General features: G+C 39.3%; 1 protein-coding gene across 1 annotated transcript; it reads left to right on the top strand.

The window, feature by feature from the left end:
- Positions 1-1,790: 1,790 nt before the first annotated feature.
- LOC117970663 (C-C chemokine receptor type 4-like) lies at positions 1,791-20,533 on the top strand. Its single transcript, XM_059018812.1, has 4 exons — positions 1,791-1,947; positions 10,306-10,365; positions 11,870-11,898; positions 18,429-20,533. The coding sequence occupies exon 4, from the start codon at positions 18,436-18,438 to the stop codon at positions 19,498-19,500; it is 1,065 nt and encodes a 354-aa protein (XP_058874795.1). The 5' UTR covers positions 1,791-1,947; positions 10,306-10,365; positions 11,870-11,898; positions 18,429-18,435; the 3' UTR covers positions 19,501-20,533.
- The last annotated feature ends 1,042 nt before the right edge of the window (positions 20,534-21,575 follow it).

Here is a 21,575-nt window from a genome sequence, read left to right as displayed (position 1 = left end):
CTGTAGTTTCTTGTAGTTTTAGATAAGAAAATAATTCCATCTCTGTGCATGTAATAATGTACGATATCTATGAACACGTCGATGGAACTATTTTATTGTAATTTACTGCAGGACAATTATTTTATACACAGTACACAGCAGGAAGTACAGTTTGTTTATTGCACTATTGTTTTTGTCTTTATATCTCTGTCAGGTATTTCCTGTCTTGCAGTTTGGCTGCTTTTTTGTGGTACTAGATGGTGATGCGGCTGGATCACCAACTGCATGCTTTTAATCATTTTAGACCGGTAGTTAACAACAAAACCATGTGCTGTAAATGATTATATTTGGATTAATCCCATTAAAGTTCCTTCTTGACAGTAAAAACCTCAAAAACATTTAAAAAAACAACATAACACAAGAATGCTGTTACCCTGACAACTCTGAGTCATACATGGATGAAAATCCAGCGAAGAAACCTTTACTAATTGCACTAACTGACTGAACAGGTCTGTTAGGAGCGAGCAGTTTCACAATAGCAGGCAATACAGGCAATAAATTGATTTAAGTGAGTTTTGCAATTTGTGTATATTTCTTTAAAATGTAATTACTACCATTGTATTTTTGTAATGTAAAGTTACTGACACTTTTTTTCTGGTTTAGCACGAGTCGTATTTGTCAAGTTATAAATAGTTCATGTTTCCTTTTCTAATACAATTGTCCCTTTAAGAAAATAACATAATCAGTTTTAAAAAGCCAAATGACAATATAAATATTACTTATAACACATGTGTTGGTCATATAAATCCATATTTAATACAGGTCAGCCATTTTGAACCTCCAGAGAGGCGGCTCTGAGCTGGACTCTCTACTGTTAGGGAGCGATCGCGGCATGCGCATCATTCAATAGGAAAAGCCACGTAATGCTCTGCCTATTGAACACACTCCTGAATAAGACAAATGAAGACTGACTTCAATAAGCCATCAATTTAGCTGATACGCTAAGTGTTTAAAATATGCTTCATTTAACAGTAAAATAAAATAGAATAAAATAACAACATAAAAGTTATTAAAGTTATAAAATTACTTTAAGTGAAAAATATTTTAAATATTCATTAAGAAAATATTTAATTTCTTTGAGCAATACAGACACATTCTTGAATGATTCACTGTGGCAATGCGCCCCGCCCCGTGTGCATTTGTGTGTTATGTGTTGTATGGTGCGTGTGTTAATGTTGGTGTATAGTCATTGGTACACGGGATATAAACGGGTCTGTGTTTCACGTGTATTTAAAAATGTACAATTGTATTTAGGCACGGGATTGCACATCACTGCACGTGCATTTAAAGTAAGTAATATGCGCGCACGAGGTTGCACGTAATTAATTCACGTGCTGGGATTCAAGTGAATAATTAATTAGTAATTGAATCCCAGCACAACAGTATAAATAGATGCACGTTTCATTAACTCGGGGTTGGGTGTTCGGTGAGTGGAGAACTAGTGTGGAGAAGGAGAAACTAAATAGTAAAACGAAAGTAAGAACGTAAATATAAGTGTTTCACTCACCGTGTTTGTTTTGTTTGTCTCTTTATTTTGGCGTGAAGTGCCGTGTCCTATTTTGTGTTCTGTTTTAAACCTTTTATTTTGTTAATAAATGCTGAGTGCTACAATTTGCACTCAGCTACTCATCACCACCGTCTGTCTGTGTGTTTCTTCCGGGTCTGACGTGTCACTACTCAGCCAGCCTTGTGACATTCACATATAGCTTTGAGCTCACATTGGTACTTTTTCAAGGGGTTTTCATTTATAATCATGCATTTGAAGATTCAAATCCGCTTTTTTACAAATCACAATGCAGTATTTGCACAGTTGCACTTCCTCATACTGTTAAACACTAGTGTACTGTGAAGAGTAACAAATGACAGATTCTTTTCCAAGGGAAGCATACAAGCTGAGCAAGACATTTGGTGAGTGCTGCTGTTTTCTTGTGACTCCAATTTAAATATGCTTGTATTTGGGAAATTATTTATTCAGTACAGAAATATATTAGAAAGGAGTTTGTTCATATATGTAGGCATATATATATATATATATATATATATATATATATATATATATACAGTGCCTTGCGAAAGTATTCGGCCCCCTTGAACTTTGCGACCTTTTGCCACATTTCAGGCTTCAAACATAAAGATATGAAACTGTAATTTTTTGTAAAGAATCAACAACAAGTGGGACACAATCATGAAGTGGAACGAAATTTATTGGATATTTCAAACTTTTTTAACAAATAAAAAACTGAAAAATTGGGCGTGCAAAATTATTCAGCCCCCTTAAGTTAATACTTTGTAGCGCCACCTTTTGCTGCGATTACAGCTGTAAGTCGCTTGGGGCATGTCTCTATCAGTTTTGCACATCGAGAGACTGAAATTTTTGCCCATTCCTCCTTGCAAAACAGCTCAAGCTCAGTGAGGTTGGATGGAGAGCATTTGTGAACAGCAGTTTTCAGTTCTTTCCACAGATTCTCGATTGGATTCAGGTCTGGACTTTGACTTGGCCATTCTAACACCTGGATATGTTTATTTGTGAACCATTCCATTGTAGATTTTGCTTTATGTTTTGGATCATTGTCTTGTTGGAAGACAAATCTCCGTCCCAGTCTCAGGTCTTTTGCAGACTCCATCAGGTTTTCTTCCAGAATGGTCCTGTATTTGGCTCCATCCATCTTCCCATCAATTTTAACCATCTTCCCTGTCCCTGCTGAAGAAAAGCAGGCCCAAACCATGATGCTGCCACCACCATGTTTGACAGTGGGGATGGTGTGTTCAGGGTGATGAGCTGTGTTGCTTTTACGCCAAACATAACGTTTTGCATTGTTGCCAAAAAGTTTGATTTTGGTTTCATCTGACCAGAGCACCTTCTTCCACATGTTTGGTGTGTCTCCCAGGTGGCTTGTGGCAAACTGTAAATGACACTTTTTATGGATATCTTTAAGAAATGGCTTTCTTCTTGCCACTCTTCCATAAAGGCCAGATTTGTGCAGTATACGACTGATTGTTGTCCTATGGACAGAGTCTCCCACCTCAGCTGTAGATCTCTGCAGTTCATCCAGAGTGATCATGGGCCTCTTGGCTGCATCTCTGATCAGTCTTCTCCTTGTATGAGCTGAAAGTTTAGAGGGACGGCCAGGTCTTGGTAGATTTGCAGTGGTCTGATACTCCTTCCATTTCAATATTATCGCTTGCACAGTGCTCCTTGGGATGTTTAAAGCTTGGGAAATCTTTTTGTATCCAAATCCGGCTTTAAACTTCTCCACAACAGTATCTCGGACCTGCCTGGTGTGTCCCTTGTTCTTCATGATGCTCTCTGCGCTTTAAACGGACCTCTGAGACTATCACAGTGCAGGTGCATTTATACGGAGACTTGATTACACACAGGTGGATTCTATTTATCATCATTAGTCATTTAGGTCAACATTGGATCATTCAGAGATCCTCACTGAACTTCTGGAGAAAGTTTGCTGCACTGAAAGTAAAGGGGCTGAATAATTTTGCACGCCCAATTTTTCAGTTTTTTATTTGTTAAAAAAGTTTGAAATATCCAATAAATTTTGTTCCACTTCATGATTGTGTCCCACTTGTTGTTGATTCTTCACAAAAAATTACAGTTTCATATCTTTATGTTTGAAGCCTGAAATGTGGCAAAAGGTCGCAAAGTTCAAGGGGGCCGAATACTTTCGCAAGGCACTGTATATATATATATATATATATATATATATATATATATATATATATATATATATATATATATATATATATACAGTCACCTCCAAAATTATTGGCACCCTTGATAAAGATGAGCAAAAAAGGTTGTATAAAAAAACAACACAGGTAATGAGCTATATTTTATGCTTAAATATAAGGGGAAACCATATTCTTTTATTCTAATACAATTGCTCAGAGAAAAAGTTTTTTATTAACAATAAAAAATGTTCTCAAAAAGATAGGTGTCAGAATTATTGGCACCCCTAAAGATTCTTATAAATAAAATCAAACAAAATTAAATCTGCATTAACATTCTACTTCTTTAAGTTCATCTCAGTCTTAAGGAACTGTATTGTGGCCTTCCATGGCTTCCTGTTTTACTAGGGTATAAAAATGAGGTAACACACATATGAAATCACCATGGGGAAAGGCAAAGAACTCACAAATGAAAAGAGACAAATGGTTGTTGACCTTAAATCAGGCAATGGGTACAAAACAATAGCTAAAAAACTAAATATACCACTGTCACAAAGACGGCCGGAGTGGGTGGCGTCAGACCAGAAACAGGAACACAAACGACAGAGAGATGGGGTTTTGGTGAGGCTGAACGCGTGATCGCGTTCAGCATTTAATAAACAGAACAGAAAATAAAAGGTTTGAACAGACAAAAACAGGACACGGCACTGGTAGCCAAAAGAAACATATAAACAAAACGGACTAAACACTTAACAAACGGTGCACGGAGACAAACAAACACGGTGAGTACAAACAACTATTATATTTACGATCTTTTCTCTTATTTTAACTCTCCTTCTCCACACCCGTTCTCCACTCCCGAACACCTAACCCTGACTGAACGAAATGTGCGTCTATATATACTATTGTGCTGGGATTCAATTACTAATTAATTATTCACTTGAATCCCAGCACGTGAATTAATTCTGTGCAACCCCGTGCTCACATATTACATTTAACCAGCACGTGAAGTGATTTGTGCTCTCCTCGTGCCTAAATACAAATCTACACTTTAAATACACGTGAAACACAGACCCGTTTATATCCCGTGTACCAATGACTATACACCAACATTTACACACGCAACATACAACACATAACACAAATGCACACAGGGGCGGGGCGCTTTGCCACATATACCCCCCCTTGTGCGCAGCACACATGGCCTCAACGGCCACCTCCCCCCTTAAAAATCCAGCAGTCCAGGACAAAGTCTCGGGCTGGGAAGGGAGGCTTCAGTGGGCCCATGGCTGGCCATGCTGTCAGCACCCCTGCCGGTAGTGGCACGGCTGACAGCCTGTTGGTCCCGTCCTGCAGCGAAAAAGCTGCGGGGGCAGGTGGTCCCCCGACCTCCCCCTTCTTCGTAGCCGGCAGCTCCCTCCTGTGGGGCTCCGGCCACAAGAACTCCTGCAGCGAAACTGCTGCTGGGGAAAGTGGTCTCCAGACCTCGTCCCCCTTCTTTGTAGCCGGTAGCTCCCTTTGGTGGGGCTCCGACCACAGTACTGCCGGCAGCGAAGAAGCTACAGTGGGAGCAGGTCTCCGGACCTCCCCCACGATCTCCGGCAGCGAAACTGCTGCAGTGGGAGCAGGTCTCCGGACCTCCCCCACGATCTCCGGCAGCGAAACTGCTGCAGTGGGAGCAGGTCTCCGGACCTCCCCCACGATCTCCGGCAGCGAAACTGCTGCTGGGGTTGGTGGTCTCCAGACCTCCTCCCCCTTCTTCGTGGCCGACAGCTCCCCTTTCTGGGGCTCCGGCCACCGTACTCCCCGTGGTGGAGGTATGGGAAGCAGAGACAGCTCCTGCTGTTCTGCTTCTGGCAGTGGCAGAGGCAGAGGCAGCTCCTCTGCTCCTGGAAGTGGCAGAGGCAGCTCCTGCTCCTCTGCTCCTGGAAGTGGCAGAGGCAGCTCCTGCTCCTTTGCTCCTGCCGGTGTAGGTGGCGGAGGCAGAGGCAGCTCCGGCTCCTCTGCTCCTGCCGATGTAGGTGGCGGAGGCAGAGGCAGCTCCTGCTCCTCTGCTCCTGGAAGTGGCAGAGGCAGCTCCGGCTGCTCTGCTCCTGCCGGTGAAGGTGGGAGCAGCGTGTAGTCTCCTGCCGATGGAGGTGGGAGCAGCGTGTAGTCTCCCCCTTTTTCAGGGGACTGGTGCTGCTCTGCCTCTCTTGCAGCGGACTGGTGCGGCTCTGCTTCTGCAGGGGAAACCAGCAGGCATTCTTCCTCTGCTGGTTGTGCTGGGGAAACCAGCAGGCATTCTTCCTCTGCTGGTTGTGCTGGGGAAACCAGCAGGCATTCTTCCTCTGCTGGTTGGGCTGGGGAAACCAGCAGGCATTCTTCCTCTGCTGGTTGTGCTGGGGAAACCAGCAGGCATTCTACCTCTGCTGGTTGTGATGGGGAAACCAGCAGGCATTCTTGCTCTGCTGGTGAAGGTGGGAACAGCTGCCTCTCAGGCTTCGGATTCCCGCGGTCCCCCCGTCTGGGCGCTGGACGCTCGCGGTCCCCCCGTCTGGGCGCTGGTTCCTCCTCTTCATACTGGGTGGGGCATATGGCTAACGTGTGCCCATAAGCCCCACAGCCAGGGCATAACTCTGCTGCGAGGTTCTTTAAAAAAACCTCCCAGCCATCATCCTCGACCTCCTCCCTTTTGGGCTGTGGACGCCCCGACTCCTCCCTTTTGGGCTGTGGACACTCGGGTTCCCCCCACTCAGGCGTAGGACGTTCGGGTTCCTCCCACTCAGGCGTAGGACGTTCGGGTTCCTCCCACTCAGGCGTAGGACGCTCAGGCTCTTCCCACTCGGGCTGTGGACGCTCAGGCTCCTCCCACTCGGGCTGTGGACGCTCAGGCTCCTCCCACTCGGGCTGTGGACGCTCAGGCTCCTCCCACTCGGGCTGTGGACGCTCAGGCTCCTCCCACTCGGGCTGTGGACGCTCAGGCTCCTCCCACTCGGGCTGTGGACGCTCAGGCTCCTCCCACTCGGGCTGTGGACGCTCAGGCTCCTCCCGCTCAGGTACTGGAGAGGGCAGCGACTGCTCCTCTCCCTCTTGCTCACTGGAAGGCATCCCTCCCATGTCTGCAGCTAGGTAACCCAGCACCACAATGGTGAGGTCACGAACGGATGCTGGGTTGTGCTGTTGCTCCCAGTCCTCCCATCGTCTCCCATCTCGCATCTGCAGTGCGTGAATAACCATGGGGAGGTCACTGGCGAAGTTCCCCTCGGGGTGCACCAGCCAGTCCCATATTTCCCGGGACGGTGGGGAACCCGGTGGCAGTGGGGGTAGAGGGGTGGCTACTGCCCCGTTGTGGCTGTCCTCCTCCCAGCCCGGCATGCAGGATGAGGGCTGCAGCTGTTGCTGCTGCTGCTTCTGCTGCTTCCTGCAGCTCTTTCTTCCCATCCTGGCTTTTTTTTTTTTTTTTTCTTTCACAAAACCCCCTCTCCTGGTCTGACGCTTGGAGGCGCTATTATCCCACGATGACACCATGTGTCACAAAGACGGCCGGAGTGGGTGGCGTCAGACCAGAAACAGGAACACAAACGACAGAGAGATGGGGTTTTGGTGAGGCTGAACGCGTGATCGCGTTCAGCATTTAATAAACAGAACAGAAAATAAAAGGTTTGAACAGACAAAAACAGGACACGGCACTGGTAGCCAAAAGAAACATATAAACAAAACGGACTAAACACTTAACAAACGGTGCACGGAGACAAACAAACACGGTGAGTACAAACAACTATTATATTTACGATCTTTTCTCTTATTTTAACTCTCCTTCTCCACACCCGTTCTCCACTCCCGAACACCTAACCCTGACTGAACGAAATGTGCGTCTATATATACTATTGTGCTGGGATTCAATTACTAATTAATTATTCACTTGAATCCCAGCACGTGAATTAATTCTGTGCAACCCCGTGCTCACATATTACATTTAACCAGCACGTGAAGTGATTTGTGCTCTCCTCGTGCCTAAATACAAATCTACACTTTAAATACACGTGAAACACAGACCCGTTTATATCCCGTGTACCAATGACTATACACCAACATTTACACACGCAACATACAACACATAACACAAATGCACACAGGGGCGGGGCGCTTTGCCACAACCACTTACCACTATTAGGGCAATAATTAAGAAGTTCAAAACCACTGGAACAATGGTAAACTTGCCTGATAGAGGACGCAAGTGTATCTTGCCCCCAAGCACAGTGAGGCAGGTGGTTCGGGAGGCAAAGAGAAATCCATGGGCCACAGTTGGAGAATTACAGAACTTGGTTGCATCTTGGGGTCACCAAGTCTCCAAAACTACAATTAGACGCCACCTCCATGCCAATAGGCTATTTGGAAGGGTTGCCAGAAAAAAAGCCTTTATTGAGAGCAATCAACAAACGTAAGTGCTTGGAGTTTGCTAAACAGCATTGGCACTTCGATTGGAACCGGGTGCTATGGTCAAATGAGATGAAAATAGAGCTCTTTGGCCACGCACACCAGCGGTGGGTTTGGCATCGAAAGAAGGATGCGTGTGCAGAAAAGAACCTCATACCTACTGTAAAATATGGTGGTGGATCTTTGATGTTATGGGGCTGTTTTGCTTCCACTGGTCCTGGGGCCCTTGTTAAGGTCAACAGCATCATGAACTCTACCTAGTACCAGGACGTTTTAGCCAAAAACCTGGTTGCCTCTGCCAGGAGGCTGAAACCTGGCTGCAAGTTGATCTTCCAGCAAGACAATGACCCCAAGCACACATCAAAATCCACAGAAATGGTTAATTGACCACCAAATCAACATTTTGCAATGGCCATCTCAGTCTCCAGACTTGAACCCCATTGAAAACCTGTGGTTTCAATTGAAGAGGGTAGTCCATAAGCGCAGACCGAAGGATATCAAGGATCTGGAAAGATTCTGTATGGAGGAATGGTCTATGATCCCTCCCAATGTGTTCACCAATCTCATTAAACATTATAAAAAAAGACTAAGTGCTATTATCCTTGCAAGGGGAGGGTGCACAAGGTACTGAAAACAATGGTGCCAATAATTGTGAAGATTTTTTAAATCACTGTAGCCCACAGAAATCCACTGGGAAGATGAAGAGGCAATTTGAAAAACCAAACTAAAAATACTCGCAGTCAACCATTTCATTTTCTCGTACCATGAGCAATTAAAAAGGCAATTTTGTTTTTGTCCTCCCTGTTGAAGAAGGTCCAATTTAGGCTTTGGGTGACCATTATTGTTATTTTTATTCTTATTTTTTCCTCAATTGAAAGTGAGGAAAATGGTGTATGAATTAAAAATATCTACAATGTACTGTATGTAGCCAATACAAATACAGTAAAACTTGACAGACAGAGGTTTGCAGATGGAAGACACACATAATCCCACCCATTTTGAGGCTACATTAGCCAATAGCAATACAGTAGACCCTGGAAAGCATGACGTAGGGTAAGCATTTTTTAACTTTTACAAAATGACACGTATACTTAGCCTCTGTAGCCTCTTATGATGAGCCACCACTGATGTAGTGTGCAGTGTGCAGTAGTGGTTAGGGCTCTGGACTCTTGACTGGAAGGTTGTGGGTTCAATCCCTGGTAGGGGACACTGCTGCTGTACCCTTGAGCAAGGTACTTTACCAAGATTGCTCCAATTAAAACCCAACTGTATAAATGGTTAATTGTATATAAAAATAATGTGATATCTTGTAACAATTGTAAGTCGCCCTGGATAAGGGCGTCTGCTAAGAAATAAATAATAATAATCTATTTATATACATTTGACTTTTTGTATAGAACCCTTTGGTACCCTTTGTGCCACAATGATTGAAGCTTGTTTCTTATTTACATCAATGATAGCTGCTCCCTTGTTGTCAATCAGATGATAATTAGCAAACTTTTCAACATTTCCAGACGGCACAAAGCTTTTGGGGAGCGGCCATTTTCAACCAACAAGGAAATCCAAAACAGTTCTGCCTTATTTAAGAAACAGTTACCCACTCTATTCCTGGGAACATCATCTCCTTGATTGCTGAAACGAATAGAGACCCATTTGACAGCTCCAGTTTTAGACCAGTTTCTCTAACTCTGTGCGATTGTAAAATTCTAACAAATATTCTGGCAAGCAGAATACAAAAACGTTACAGTAAACTTATCCACCCTGATCAATCAATTGACCATTTTAAACAAACAAACAAACAAATAATAATTATCCCTTTGGAATAAGTCACACCATTTTATACCAAAAAGGTTTTCTTACCAAATGATTTGTACCTAATTTTCTCTTTACTCTTATTTTTGTCTTTCCTTCTCTTTCCCACCTCTACCTGTACACTCACTCTGAACAAACAAATCATAATTAGGTCTCACAGTTCAAGGTCACAGTGATTAACTTCTTCATGTTACTGGTGGCTCTAATTTGCATGTTTTAATTAGATGTGGTGGGTGATAAATGTCACTGAAGTTACCAGTGAGGGAGTTCAGGGCTGTAGGTGCTTGGTTTAAAATAGATATTACTGAGGTATGTCACAGGAAATCTATTAACCGAAGAACTACTTTTTGGCAGACACCTGTGATCATCTGAAGTTGTACATCTTCACTCTATGGTCCATCTTCAGCTTTTTTTGTGAGTACTTTATATTCTTTTAAATCATTTGCCATGAAATTGCTCAACAGACCTACTATTTTTATATGTCCTGTTTAACTTTGCTGAAATATACTAACTGTGCACTGACCAGTACAGTAGATCTGAGGCCAGTTAGTGAATGATAAATAGATGTCTTATATTACCAGTAACTATCTGGTACTACATGGATGTTTTCAGACTTCTAAATTGATTGGAAAATATCAGGTAGCTCAACAAAACTGCTGCTATACTGCTTTGTTCCGCTGGTTTCAGCATATGTTACATCTTTTGATATGTTTAAACTGATGACACTGATGTAGAGTAACACCTCTAGTGTGTTACAAAACTAGTAAGAATGCAGAGCCATTTTATTAGTTTTGATAATATTGTCATCTTTCACTGTCACTACACATGTTGATATAATCTAAGATACAGCCTTTTGGTACAGACAAGATTTGTTACAGGATATTTTTTTTTTCAGTCACCTCTATAGCTTATACCTGCCTTGGTTTAATTTGATTTGCTGCAATCCAAGGCGTTGAGCCCACATTTTCTTATAGATGACACACTGTTGCAATCTCTTTTTTTTTAAAATATATTTATGACGAGACGGGTAGATTGGAATTAATAACACAGATACAATTGTATATAATATTCATTTTGTTCAAATGTATGTAGGATGGACAGTCAAGCACAACTGTGTTTAGTGCGGCTCTGTCGTTGCTAAAACCTCTGAAATATGGGAGGTGTACAGAGTTGCTAGTGGTAGCCCAGCTTGTGTATTTTTTTATTTAAATGCAATGTATTACTCATACAACCGTAGTGCAGCACCCTTGCCTATTTTTATTTATAAAAAAAAAAAATTACCTATGGAATAATATATTGTAGCAGTGACACCGATTTTATATTTTAAAGTGATACTTTATATACATTTCCATTTAAATATGTTTACCTTTTTAATATGAATATAAAGAGGTGTGCAGCTTTTTCTGAAACTGTGATTCTATATTGAGATTTTTGTTCTTACACACTATATAGTGTGTTATCATGTTGCCCAGGCTATTCTCCATAATTGAAAACCTATTACAGATCCCAAATTCTACAAGTGGGTTATTGGCACACAGGAGATAGTACTGTTTGATTGTATAGAATATTAATTGTATTCAGATTTAAGTGCAAAGGACCGTGTGCAGTAGTTTTATTGCTAAAACAACTGTACAGGTACCGGTATGTGTTTGTGTTAAAATACTGCACTAAGTTTGCAATTAGCAACAAAATGTAACTCTCAACCAGTGGTGAGTTTTACACAGGGCAATGTCATTGAAAGATCACCACAGCCAGCGACCCATTAGCACATGGCTCAGGTCTGAATAGGTTGAGAAACACTAGTGTAGTTTTATTAAACACTAATAATACCATAGAATAATCTCACTGCTGTTAAAAAAACTAAAGATTTCCATACATGGAAAATATAAGACTTTAACCTTTCTTTAACTTTCTGTAGGTAACTTGGACGTTTGTGTTGTTAAACAGGTGAGTTGAGTGCTTCTGCCATGCTGCCTGTGCACCCACTGTCACACTGCCTGTTACATGTGCTCTCCAGCTCCAACACTGCTATCTGCTGTCTGTTCTGCCTTCTACAGCGTCCAGCAAAGTGTAGTAGTCAGCCTATTAAACTAGCCTTCCTTATCCACACTCAGGGGGTCATTTTCAGTTGGTTAGTGGGTTTACGTTGAGTGTACAGTACCGTATATAGCAAGTTTCATTTTCCAGTACTGGCAGTTCAAATTCTATTTTACATCAAACCAACTAATATCTTGGTGTGTGGCGAGTCTCTTAGTCCAGCCAGATGTAAGTTGGGCACAGTCACTATGACACAGGTCAAGCAAATAACTGTCAAGCAATTGACTGTGTTAACTTTTTTTTTATAAGCAACACAATGAGACTGCCTGTTTATTTTTAAATATCGTGAACTTATAACACAAAGATTTTTTTCATAAATTGCTGACATTTCAGGGACTGCAGATACTTAGACACAGTAAGCAAGTTACTTGTATTATTAAATTAAACAAAACATATTTGAGTGTTGTGGTAATACAATTTAAAGTAAACCTTTATATAACTGGTCTTATATTAATAACTACTTTTTCCCATTGCCTCATTCAGCGATGTGTAAAATGCAGAAATAAACTCAGATGGTTTACAGTAATAATGTTTAGTGTTAGTACACAGTTGTGTGTATTTTTGGGTTAGCTGGAGTAAGTTGTGTGAACCTGTATCATACAGTACATGCATAAGACAAAAACACAGACTCATTGGTTGCAAACAGTATTTTTTTTTCATGCCTTTTGCAGAAGTCTCTTTGGGGGAAATAGAGAGAAAGGATGTTTAATGCACAGCAACAGTCTTGGACAGCAGTGATTCTGTGGTGCTAAATCCAGGGTCTGAAATGTAATTATCAGCAGCATACTGTACAAAATAAAAAATTAGAAGGTTGCAATCCGTTAACTAGACATGCCATTGTAGCATAATTACATTTTAGTCAGCAATCTAGTAATAAAGCAGTTAAATATATAATTATTTATAGTAACATTTCGTGCAGAAAAAAGGGCAACATACCAGCTTGTGGGAGAGAAAGAATAGGAAAAGACAAATCTATAGGATTTGGTGTATTGTACAGATGTGGGAATTGTCTGCCTGCTGCTCCCTGGCTTGCTCTTGAAAGCTTCTGAAAGTGCTGAATCTCAATCAGTGTGGCTACAGGAGTTCAGGTTTGCCAAAGTTTTTTTTTTTTTTTTTTTTACATAAGTCTGTTTATACAGTATTGCAATAATCAGAAACATACTTCATGAATCATTTTTATAAAAATACAACAGATTATTCCAATATGCTTTCTGAATTTTTTTAAAATTAAAATCAGAATTTCATTTTTTTAAAGCTGTCAAAATTGTCATGTAAACGCACTTATTTACCTAGTTAAAACACATGCAGATTGTGGCTTGTTAATGATTTCTGCATCCTTATTGTTATGTGTTAATGGCTTGTGTTGCATTTTGTTTGTTTGTTTGTTTGTTTTTTCATTTTTTTAATCACCTTTAATGCCTAAGTGGCCACTCTTAAATACGAACAAATTCAAAGATGCACATCCATCTTCATTATATTAACAACCACTATAGTTATAAAAATCATGTATCTCAAAGAGCTTAAGAGACAGGATTCTGTCAATTCAACAGGATAGGTCACATCTCACAGAGACAGCTTCATCTTTGAAGATATTCAATGTTTCAGTGTTTTTTGGCTGGGCAATCCCTATGACTAATGTATACATTTTATAGTGTAGGTATGGAAACAAGCACAGTTTTGCAACAATCAGAAAACAATCCGAAAAAAACATTCTTCATGAATCATTTTGATAAAAATATGCTTTCTGAATGTTATCTTTTTATTATCAGCTTTTAGTTTAGAACAGAAAAGAAAATAATGTTAAACATATGGAAGTATATAAAAGTAAGGATTAAATCATAAATAAATATATAATTACATTCAATAAATCATAAGAAGGAAATGATACAACAATACTCCTTGACTCATGAGGAAAAAGAAAGAATAAATAAAATAAGTAAATAATTTATGTACAATAAACATAATAAGAAAGAAGCCTATTGTCCAGCAGGAAATAGTCTATGCAGGAGAACGAGTGGTGGACAGGAGAAAAGAAAGAGTAGTCCCTAGCAGTAGGAAACATAAATCTCCATAGGTCTGATACCCTAGACTGGTCAAAGAAGGAACGTAAGGCTAAGGCCGATTTGGAAAGAGAAGCAGGTTTTGTAGATGAGCGATCAAGATAAGGATTAAGCACACAATTAAAATCACCTCCAAGGATTAAATGGGAGGTGTGAATGTCTGGCAAAGATGAAAGTAATTTAGAAATAAATTGGCTAGCATCCCAGTTGGGAGCATAAATGTTGGCCAGCATCAGCAGGGTATTAGAGATTGCCTGTCACGATCACATACCTTCCATTAGTCAGCGATTACTTGGTCAACAGTAAAAGGGATATCTTTATGAATTAATATTGCTGCCCCTCTGGATTTGGTATGAAATTTAGAGTGGAACAGCTGCCCCACCCACCCCCTACGAATACAAAATTGATCAGTAGTGCGAAAGTGAGTTTCCTGGAGGAAAGCTATACCCACTTTTAGATGTAAAAGATGGCTTAGTACTTTATTTCTTTTAACTGGGTGGTTGAACCCTTTGACATTCCAGGTGATAAAGTTAATAGGATGCTCGCCCGCAGAAACCCTTCTATTTACCATTCACTGATAAGGGTGAGAAATAGATAAATAGTGGATAAAAGAACATATCCCCCCTTTCGGAGTACTGAAGAGTTGCAAAAAGCAAGGACATATAGATGTTTGTGTGAAAATTAATTAATTAATTAATTAATTAATTAATTAATTAATTAATTAATTAATTAATTAATTCACCGACAACCTCAAGACCGGTTGTTCGTTCCACCCCAGCTCCTATGGAAGAGGATCTCCCACCCCCTTAACACCTCCCCAAATGAGATGTACGCACACCCAAAAAATTACAATATCTGAAATGTGCATCTTGCACAGTTTAAGTACCACTTTACTGATGCTCCTACATACACAATAAACATGGTCTGCAGACATAGGAAACACGTATATAAATATATATACAGTGGCTCTCAAAAGTATTCAACCCCCTTGGACTTTTCCACATTTTATTGTGTTGGACAACATGGAATCAAAATGGATTTAACTAGGAGTTTTTGCCACTGATCAACACAAAAAAAGTCCATAATGTCAAAGTGAAAAATAAAATGTACAAATTGTTCTAAATTAATTACAAATATAAAACAGAACATAATTGATTGCATAAGTATTCACCCCCTTTACTATGACATACCTAAATAAGCTCTGGTGCAACCAGAAGTCACATAATTAGTTGAATGGAATCCACCTGTGTGCAATTAAGGTGTTTCACATGATTTCAGGTTAAATACACCTGTCTCTGGGAGGTCCCACAGTTGGTTAGTACATTTCCTAACAAAAACTACATTATGAAGACGAAGGAACATTCAAAGCAAATCCGGAATAAGGTTCTTCAAACGCACCAATCAGGGGTAGGATATAAGAACATTTCCAAGGCATTGAATATCCCCTGGAGCACAGTAATGTCCATTATTAAGAAATGGAGAGAATATGGCACAACTTTGAATCTGTCTAGAACAGGCCGTCCTCAAAAACTGAGTATCTGGGCGAGAAGGGCACTAGTCAGGGAGGCCACCAAGAAGCCTATGGCAACTCTAAAGGAGTTACGGTCTTCCACGGCTGAGCTGGGAGACACTGTGCATACGGCAACAATAGCCCGGGTGCTTCACAAAACTGGCCTTTATGGGAGAGTGGCAAAAAGAAAGCCATTGTTGAAAAAAACTCACATCAAATCTAGGCTAGAGTTTGCCAGAAGGCATGTGGGAGACTGAGACCAAGTGGAAGATGCTTCTATGGTCTGATGAGACCAAAATAGAGCTTTTTGGCCTCAACGCTAAGCGCTATGTTTGGCGCAAGCCTAACACCGCACATCATCCTAAGAACACCATCCCTACCGTGAAGCATGGTGGCAGCATCATGCTATGGGGATGCTTCTCTGCGTCAGGGCCTGCAAAGTTCATGAAGATAGAGGGCAAAATGGATGCAGCAAAGTACAGAGAAATCCTAGAGGAAAACCTGCTGAAGTCTGCAAGAGACCTGGGACTTGGGAGAAGATTCATCTTCCAGCAGGACAATGACCCCAAACATACAGCCAAAGCCACACTGGAGTGGCTTAAAAACAAAAAGGTCAATGTCCTGGTGTGGCCCAGTCAAAGCCTGGACCTCAATCCAATTGAGAATATGTGGAAAGAGTTGAAAATTGCTGTTCACCAAAGGTCCCCATCCAACTTGACGGAGCTTGAGCAATTTTACAAATAAGAATGGGCAAAAATTGCAGTGTCCAGATGTGCAAAGCTGGTAGAGACTTATCCAAATTGACTCATGGCTGTAATTGCTGCCAAAGGTGCCTCTACCAAATATTGACTCAAGGGGGTGAATACTTATGCAATCAATTATTTTCTGTTTTGTATTTGTAATTAATTTAGAACAATTTTTAGATTTTATTTTTCACTTTGATATTATGGACTTTTTTCGTGTTAATCAGTGGCAAAAACTCCTAATTAAATCCATTTTGATTCCATGGTGTAAAACAATAAAATGTATATATATATATATATATATATATATATATATATATATATATATATATATATATATATATATATTAGGCTGTCAAGCGATTAAAAAAATTAATCACGATTAATCTCACGATTAAAACAAATCAATCTTAATCTCATTTTTAATCGCATATTAAATTGTTACAGTTATTACATCCATTGAATTTTAATTTGTTTTATTACTGATGCTATTATTTTTATTATCCTTAGCTGTAAATAACATTGTTTAAAATGTATTTATTTATGTATTTATTTAACCAGGAAATTTACCCATTGAGACCACCACCAAAATGTACTAGGGGCAATAATTTAGAAATTACAAATACAACCAACACAATAAAATGTGCGGTTCAAGCTTGATCAGCAGCATACAGAGATCAGAAAACATAAATACATAGGATATCTATTTTTAAATGTGATTGTGAACTGAAATATATATATGCAATTACTGTGTAGAAAAATACTTCTTTAAATGGTCTGGTCTGCAAAGATTAAATAAAGCTGATTTGACAGTATTTGCACTATACACAGTCACTGCTTTTGGAAAGGATTCCTAAAATACGGGACAAGTCAACACATTAAACAGGTGTACTAACACCGAGTCATGTTGCATGACTCAAAGAGTAAGCAACGGGGTTCCGAAAAATATAGCGTTATACGTCCCCACGTGTTGCTACAACTGTTTAAATAACGTACCTGTACTTTTTCCTTTCATTGTTAACATCCTGACAACTTTTTGCACTTTAACTTTAATGTCTGTTTCAAAGCTTTTTTCAAAATGTCTGCTGTAGTGCACTGGGGTTTGAGATCTGTCCTCTAAGTCACTGCAGGAGAGATTAAAAACAAAAAAACACAACAAGTGCTCTGGCTTTTCTGTTCTGTCCCACATCCTGGATTGTTATTGCTGTGTTACCTGTTTGGCAATGTGGGCAGTAATCCTTACACTATCAGTGCACTAGAGCAGACATTTTGAAAAGAGCTTTGAAACATACTTTAAAGTTATAAGTGTAAAAAGTTGTCAGGATGTTAACAATAAAAAGAGAAATGGCAGGTACGTTATTTAAACAGTTGTAGCAACACGTGGGGATATGTAATGATATATTTTTTGGACCCCCCCCCCCCCCACAAAAAAAAACAAGTTCAACAACAATTATAAATCCCCCGTCCATCCTCTTAATTAACTTGTAATTTATCTTACTGTAAGTTAAGCTCACTAGAGTTAATGTGAACCACTCCCACACACCACAAAAGTTCCAACTACTGTAGATCTCGGAACTAAATTTCATTTTGACTTTTTCCAAAACTGTTTTTTTTTTTTTTGCCATACAAACTGCATCTTGGTAAATCAAGACCTCTGCACTTAGCAAGACAAAACATAGATGGGATAGACTAAACTGTGACGGTTTGTTAATCGATACAAATCTGTGGGACCACTGGTGAATGCAAACAAGATTAATTCCATGGGCTCTAGTATTACTGCATAATGAGGTGAACTTCTTATTATATCAGATGCCTCTGTGGCTGGATGAATGTATACAGAATGTGTACAAAATAATATACTATGTTGTATAATGGGGTGGTGTACTTTCTAGGTTAATACTGTAAGTCTTTCACTATTAATGGTGAAGCTAGGTTGATGTGGTATATCTTTACACCATCACTGAAGTAGGCCAGGTTATAATGTATCTCACGGAGCAATGTTAATCTGTGAACATGTTCATTGTTTTTGCTGAACAATCACTTTGACTAACTTAAACATTTTTTTAGCCTAGGTATGGATATAGGCCCCAAAATGGAAACAACCACAGACTATTTCTACATCTATTCTGAAGAAGAGATTGACTACGACAAATTAGCAGTAAATGCTCCATGTGTTAAGGACAACATTGGGTCTATCTTCCTCCCAACAGTCTACTCCTTACTGTTTGTGGCTGGACTTCTAGGGAATACTCTTGTTTTGTGGGTATTGATCAGATGTGTAAAACTAAGGAGCATGACTGATGTTTCTCTTCTGAATTTGGCAGTTTCTGATTTGTTGTTTGTTTTCTCACTTCCATTCCTGGCATATTATGCAAAAGATCAGTGGCTCTTTGGGGACGTGATGTGTAAAATAATCCTAGGGTGTTACAGTATTGGCTTCTACAGTGGTATATTTTTTGTAACCCTGATGAGTATAGACAGGTATCTAGCAATAGTCCATGCAGTGTATGCACTAAGAACTAGAACAGTGAAGTATGGCACCATTGCAAGCATTGTGGTTTGGATAGCATCCTTCCTGGTTTCATTTCCAGAGATAATATACAATCAAGAGATCAATGACAACATAACCACGTGCAGACCTAAGTATCCAGATTCCAATCTAAAAACCCTGAAAGCACTTCATATTTTTAAAATGAATGTACTGGGGCTGCTGATCCCATTTGGAATCATGGTTTTCTGTTATTCGTGTATCATAAAAAGATTACTGAGTTGCAGATCTGTCAAAAAGCAAACCATTAAACTTGTTTTTTTAGTAGTCATGGTATTTTTCCTTTTCTGGACTCCATATAATATTGTTTCCTTTTTGGACGCTTTACAGGTCTTTCATGTATTTGATGATTGTGAAACACATAAGAGACTTGACTTAAGCCTTCAGGTCACAGAGTCAATAGCCTATGTCCACAGTTGCTTGAACCCATTGATCTATGTGTTTGCTGGAGAAAAGTTTCAGAAGCACCTCGCCAGACTGTTACTCAGATTTATAGACTGTAAGATATTAAGAAATTTGCAACCAACCACTAGTTCAGTGCACTCAAGATCAACCAGCATAGTTGAACATTCCTCAGCCATATACAATTGAATTGTCCTTGTATACTATATTTACTATCCACCAATATCCTGGATGGAATCATAAGAATGTAACTGATTTTTAAAGTCATTTAAAATGCTTCAGTGCTGGAAATATAGTATATTTTACATATGTTACATATATGAATTATTAGATAGCCTACTAGATGAAAGAATAATTTAAATCAGTATCTGAGTACTAAAAAATAATGGTACACTATAGCCTATACTGGAAAAGATAAGATACAGACCCTTTATCCTTGACCCTCCAAGTGCCAAATCTAGACGTCCTGAGAAAGCTACACTGGTTGTAAAATGTAAGAGTGGTTTCAATGATTTAGTTACAAAATGACCAGCCCCTCAAGTCTGGTGAATGGTACTGTAAATACCATCAACTTAGGAATATAATATGTCCCCAATGTATTGTATATTATACTCGTGACTGCACAGTTTAATTTAACATCCCTTGTACTGTATAACTCAAACCTGTTTTAAAACGCGCAGAGGGAAAATCAAGTGGAATCAATCATATTTTAAACTTAGTTTATAGTATAATCAACATTATCCAGGTAGCAATTAAGCATAAACTGTATACTTGTTGAAAAGAGTTGTATTTTTTTCTCAAATATAAATGAAGGCTCAACTGCAGACAGCTACAAGAAAAAATGGTTAAGTGTTCATGTAGGTTCAAACTAATGATAGACATGTAAATATTGTAATATTCAGAAAATTGTGCAATGGCTGTAACTGTACAGTATATACTTACTGTTTTTGGAGGTAATGAAAGTGTACTGAACTGCTGATTAAAAATGGACCTGTTTTTATTGTAAATATAAACTCAATGTAATTCCATGCATCTCACCTGTTTGTGGGATTATTTCATTTTAATACATTGTTATAAATATGTGTTGTGATTTTTTTTATGTCTTAACAGAGCTGTATTTCTATATGCTTGTTAAAAAAAAAAAAATAAAAAAAATAACTTTTGCACTAATATCAGTGTATACAAAAGATGATTTCATTTTCTGGCCTAACAATAAAGCTGATTTGGCATTACACAATTTTCGTTGAACCATTATTCACAAACCACACAAATACACTGCTTACCGTTGCTAAACAGTACTGATATGTCAAGTAATAAACTTGATATACCGAGGTAGTTAAATTTAAATCAGAAGGTTAAAGGGTTGCCATGCGTTTCACTAACAGAAAAAAATGTGGGGTGTTTGATGTTTAAGAAACGATTACTGTGTGACTAAAACAATAAGATGAGGACAACCCCTCTAGTTTATGTTCAAATACCCCAGCTGACTAACTACGCTATACAGTTGTTGAACCAGTGGGTGTTTCCATTTCTGTCTCCAAAAATGATTCATTTCAACCAGGACCTAAGACATCTTAAGGTCATTTCTACCTACAGAAAACAGTTTAACAGAAACAACCACCTGCAACCCCAGAAAGGTTTGCATGCTTGTTTATTTTAAAACAATATATACAACGAATTTGTGTACTTTATATTGTAACAGTGTCTGTTGCTTTACAGTCTGCTGGAACAATTTGATTTGTAAACATGAAATGAAGCAGATATAGTATATGAAAAGTATCACTGATTTACCCCAGAAAATTAAAAGTCTCAATATAGCAGAGTTCAATATAGCAGACATATTAGGTCAGAGGGTAATGTCATAGTCACCAGTTTTTTTTTTTTTTTGTTTTTTTTTTATCACCCTACAAAGATGAAATCGTTGTTTCCAATGGTGTCTGATAAGCTCTGGCAGTTAGTGCTACAAAAGGGGTATTATTTTTCTAGTACAATACATATAATGACACATGACCTTGAACAGAATCACAGAATAGAGATGTGTACCAAGTATGAAGCCATTATCTCACAATGTTATGTTGAAATTCAAACAAAGAAAGCAGTCTTATTATACAAAATATGTTATTTATTACTAGAATATTATAGTATAATCCAACTTCTAACAAGTGAGATGCAAAGGCCACATCTGAGGTTTGCTGAAGTTTCCCACCAATTTCTTGCAGACTATTGAAGATACACTTTGAGGTAATGGAAACTTCATGTAAAAA

Source organism: Acipenser ruthenus, unplaced genomic scaffold (genome assembly GCF_902713425.1).
Source record: "Acipenser ruthenus unplaced genomic scaffold, fAciRut3.2 maternal haplotype, whole genome shotgun sequence".
NCBI lineage: Eukaryota > Metazoa > Chordata > Actinopteri > Acipenseriformes > Acipenseridae > Acipenser > Acipenser ruthenus.
This window is presented reverse-complemented; position numbering and strand designations above follow the sequence as displayed.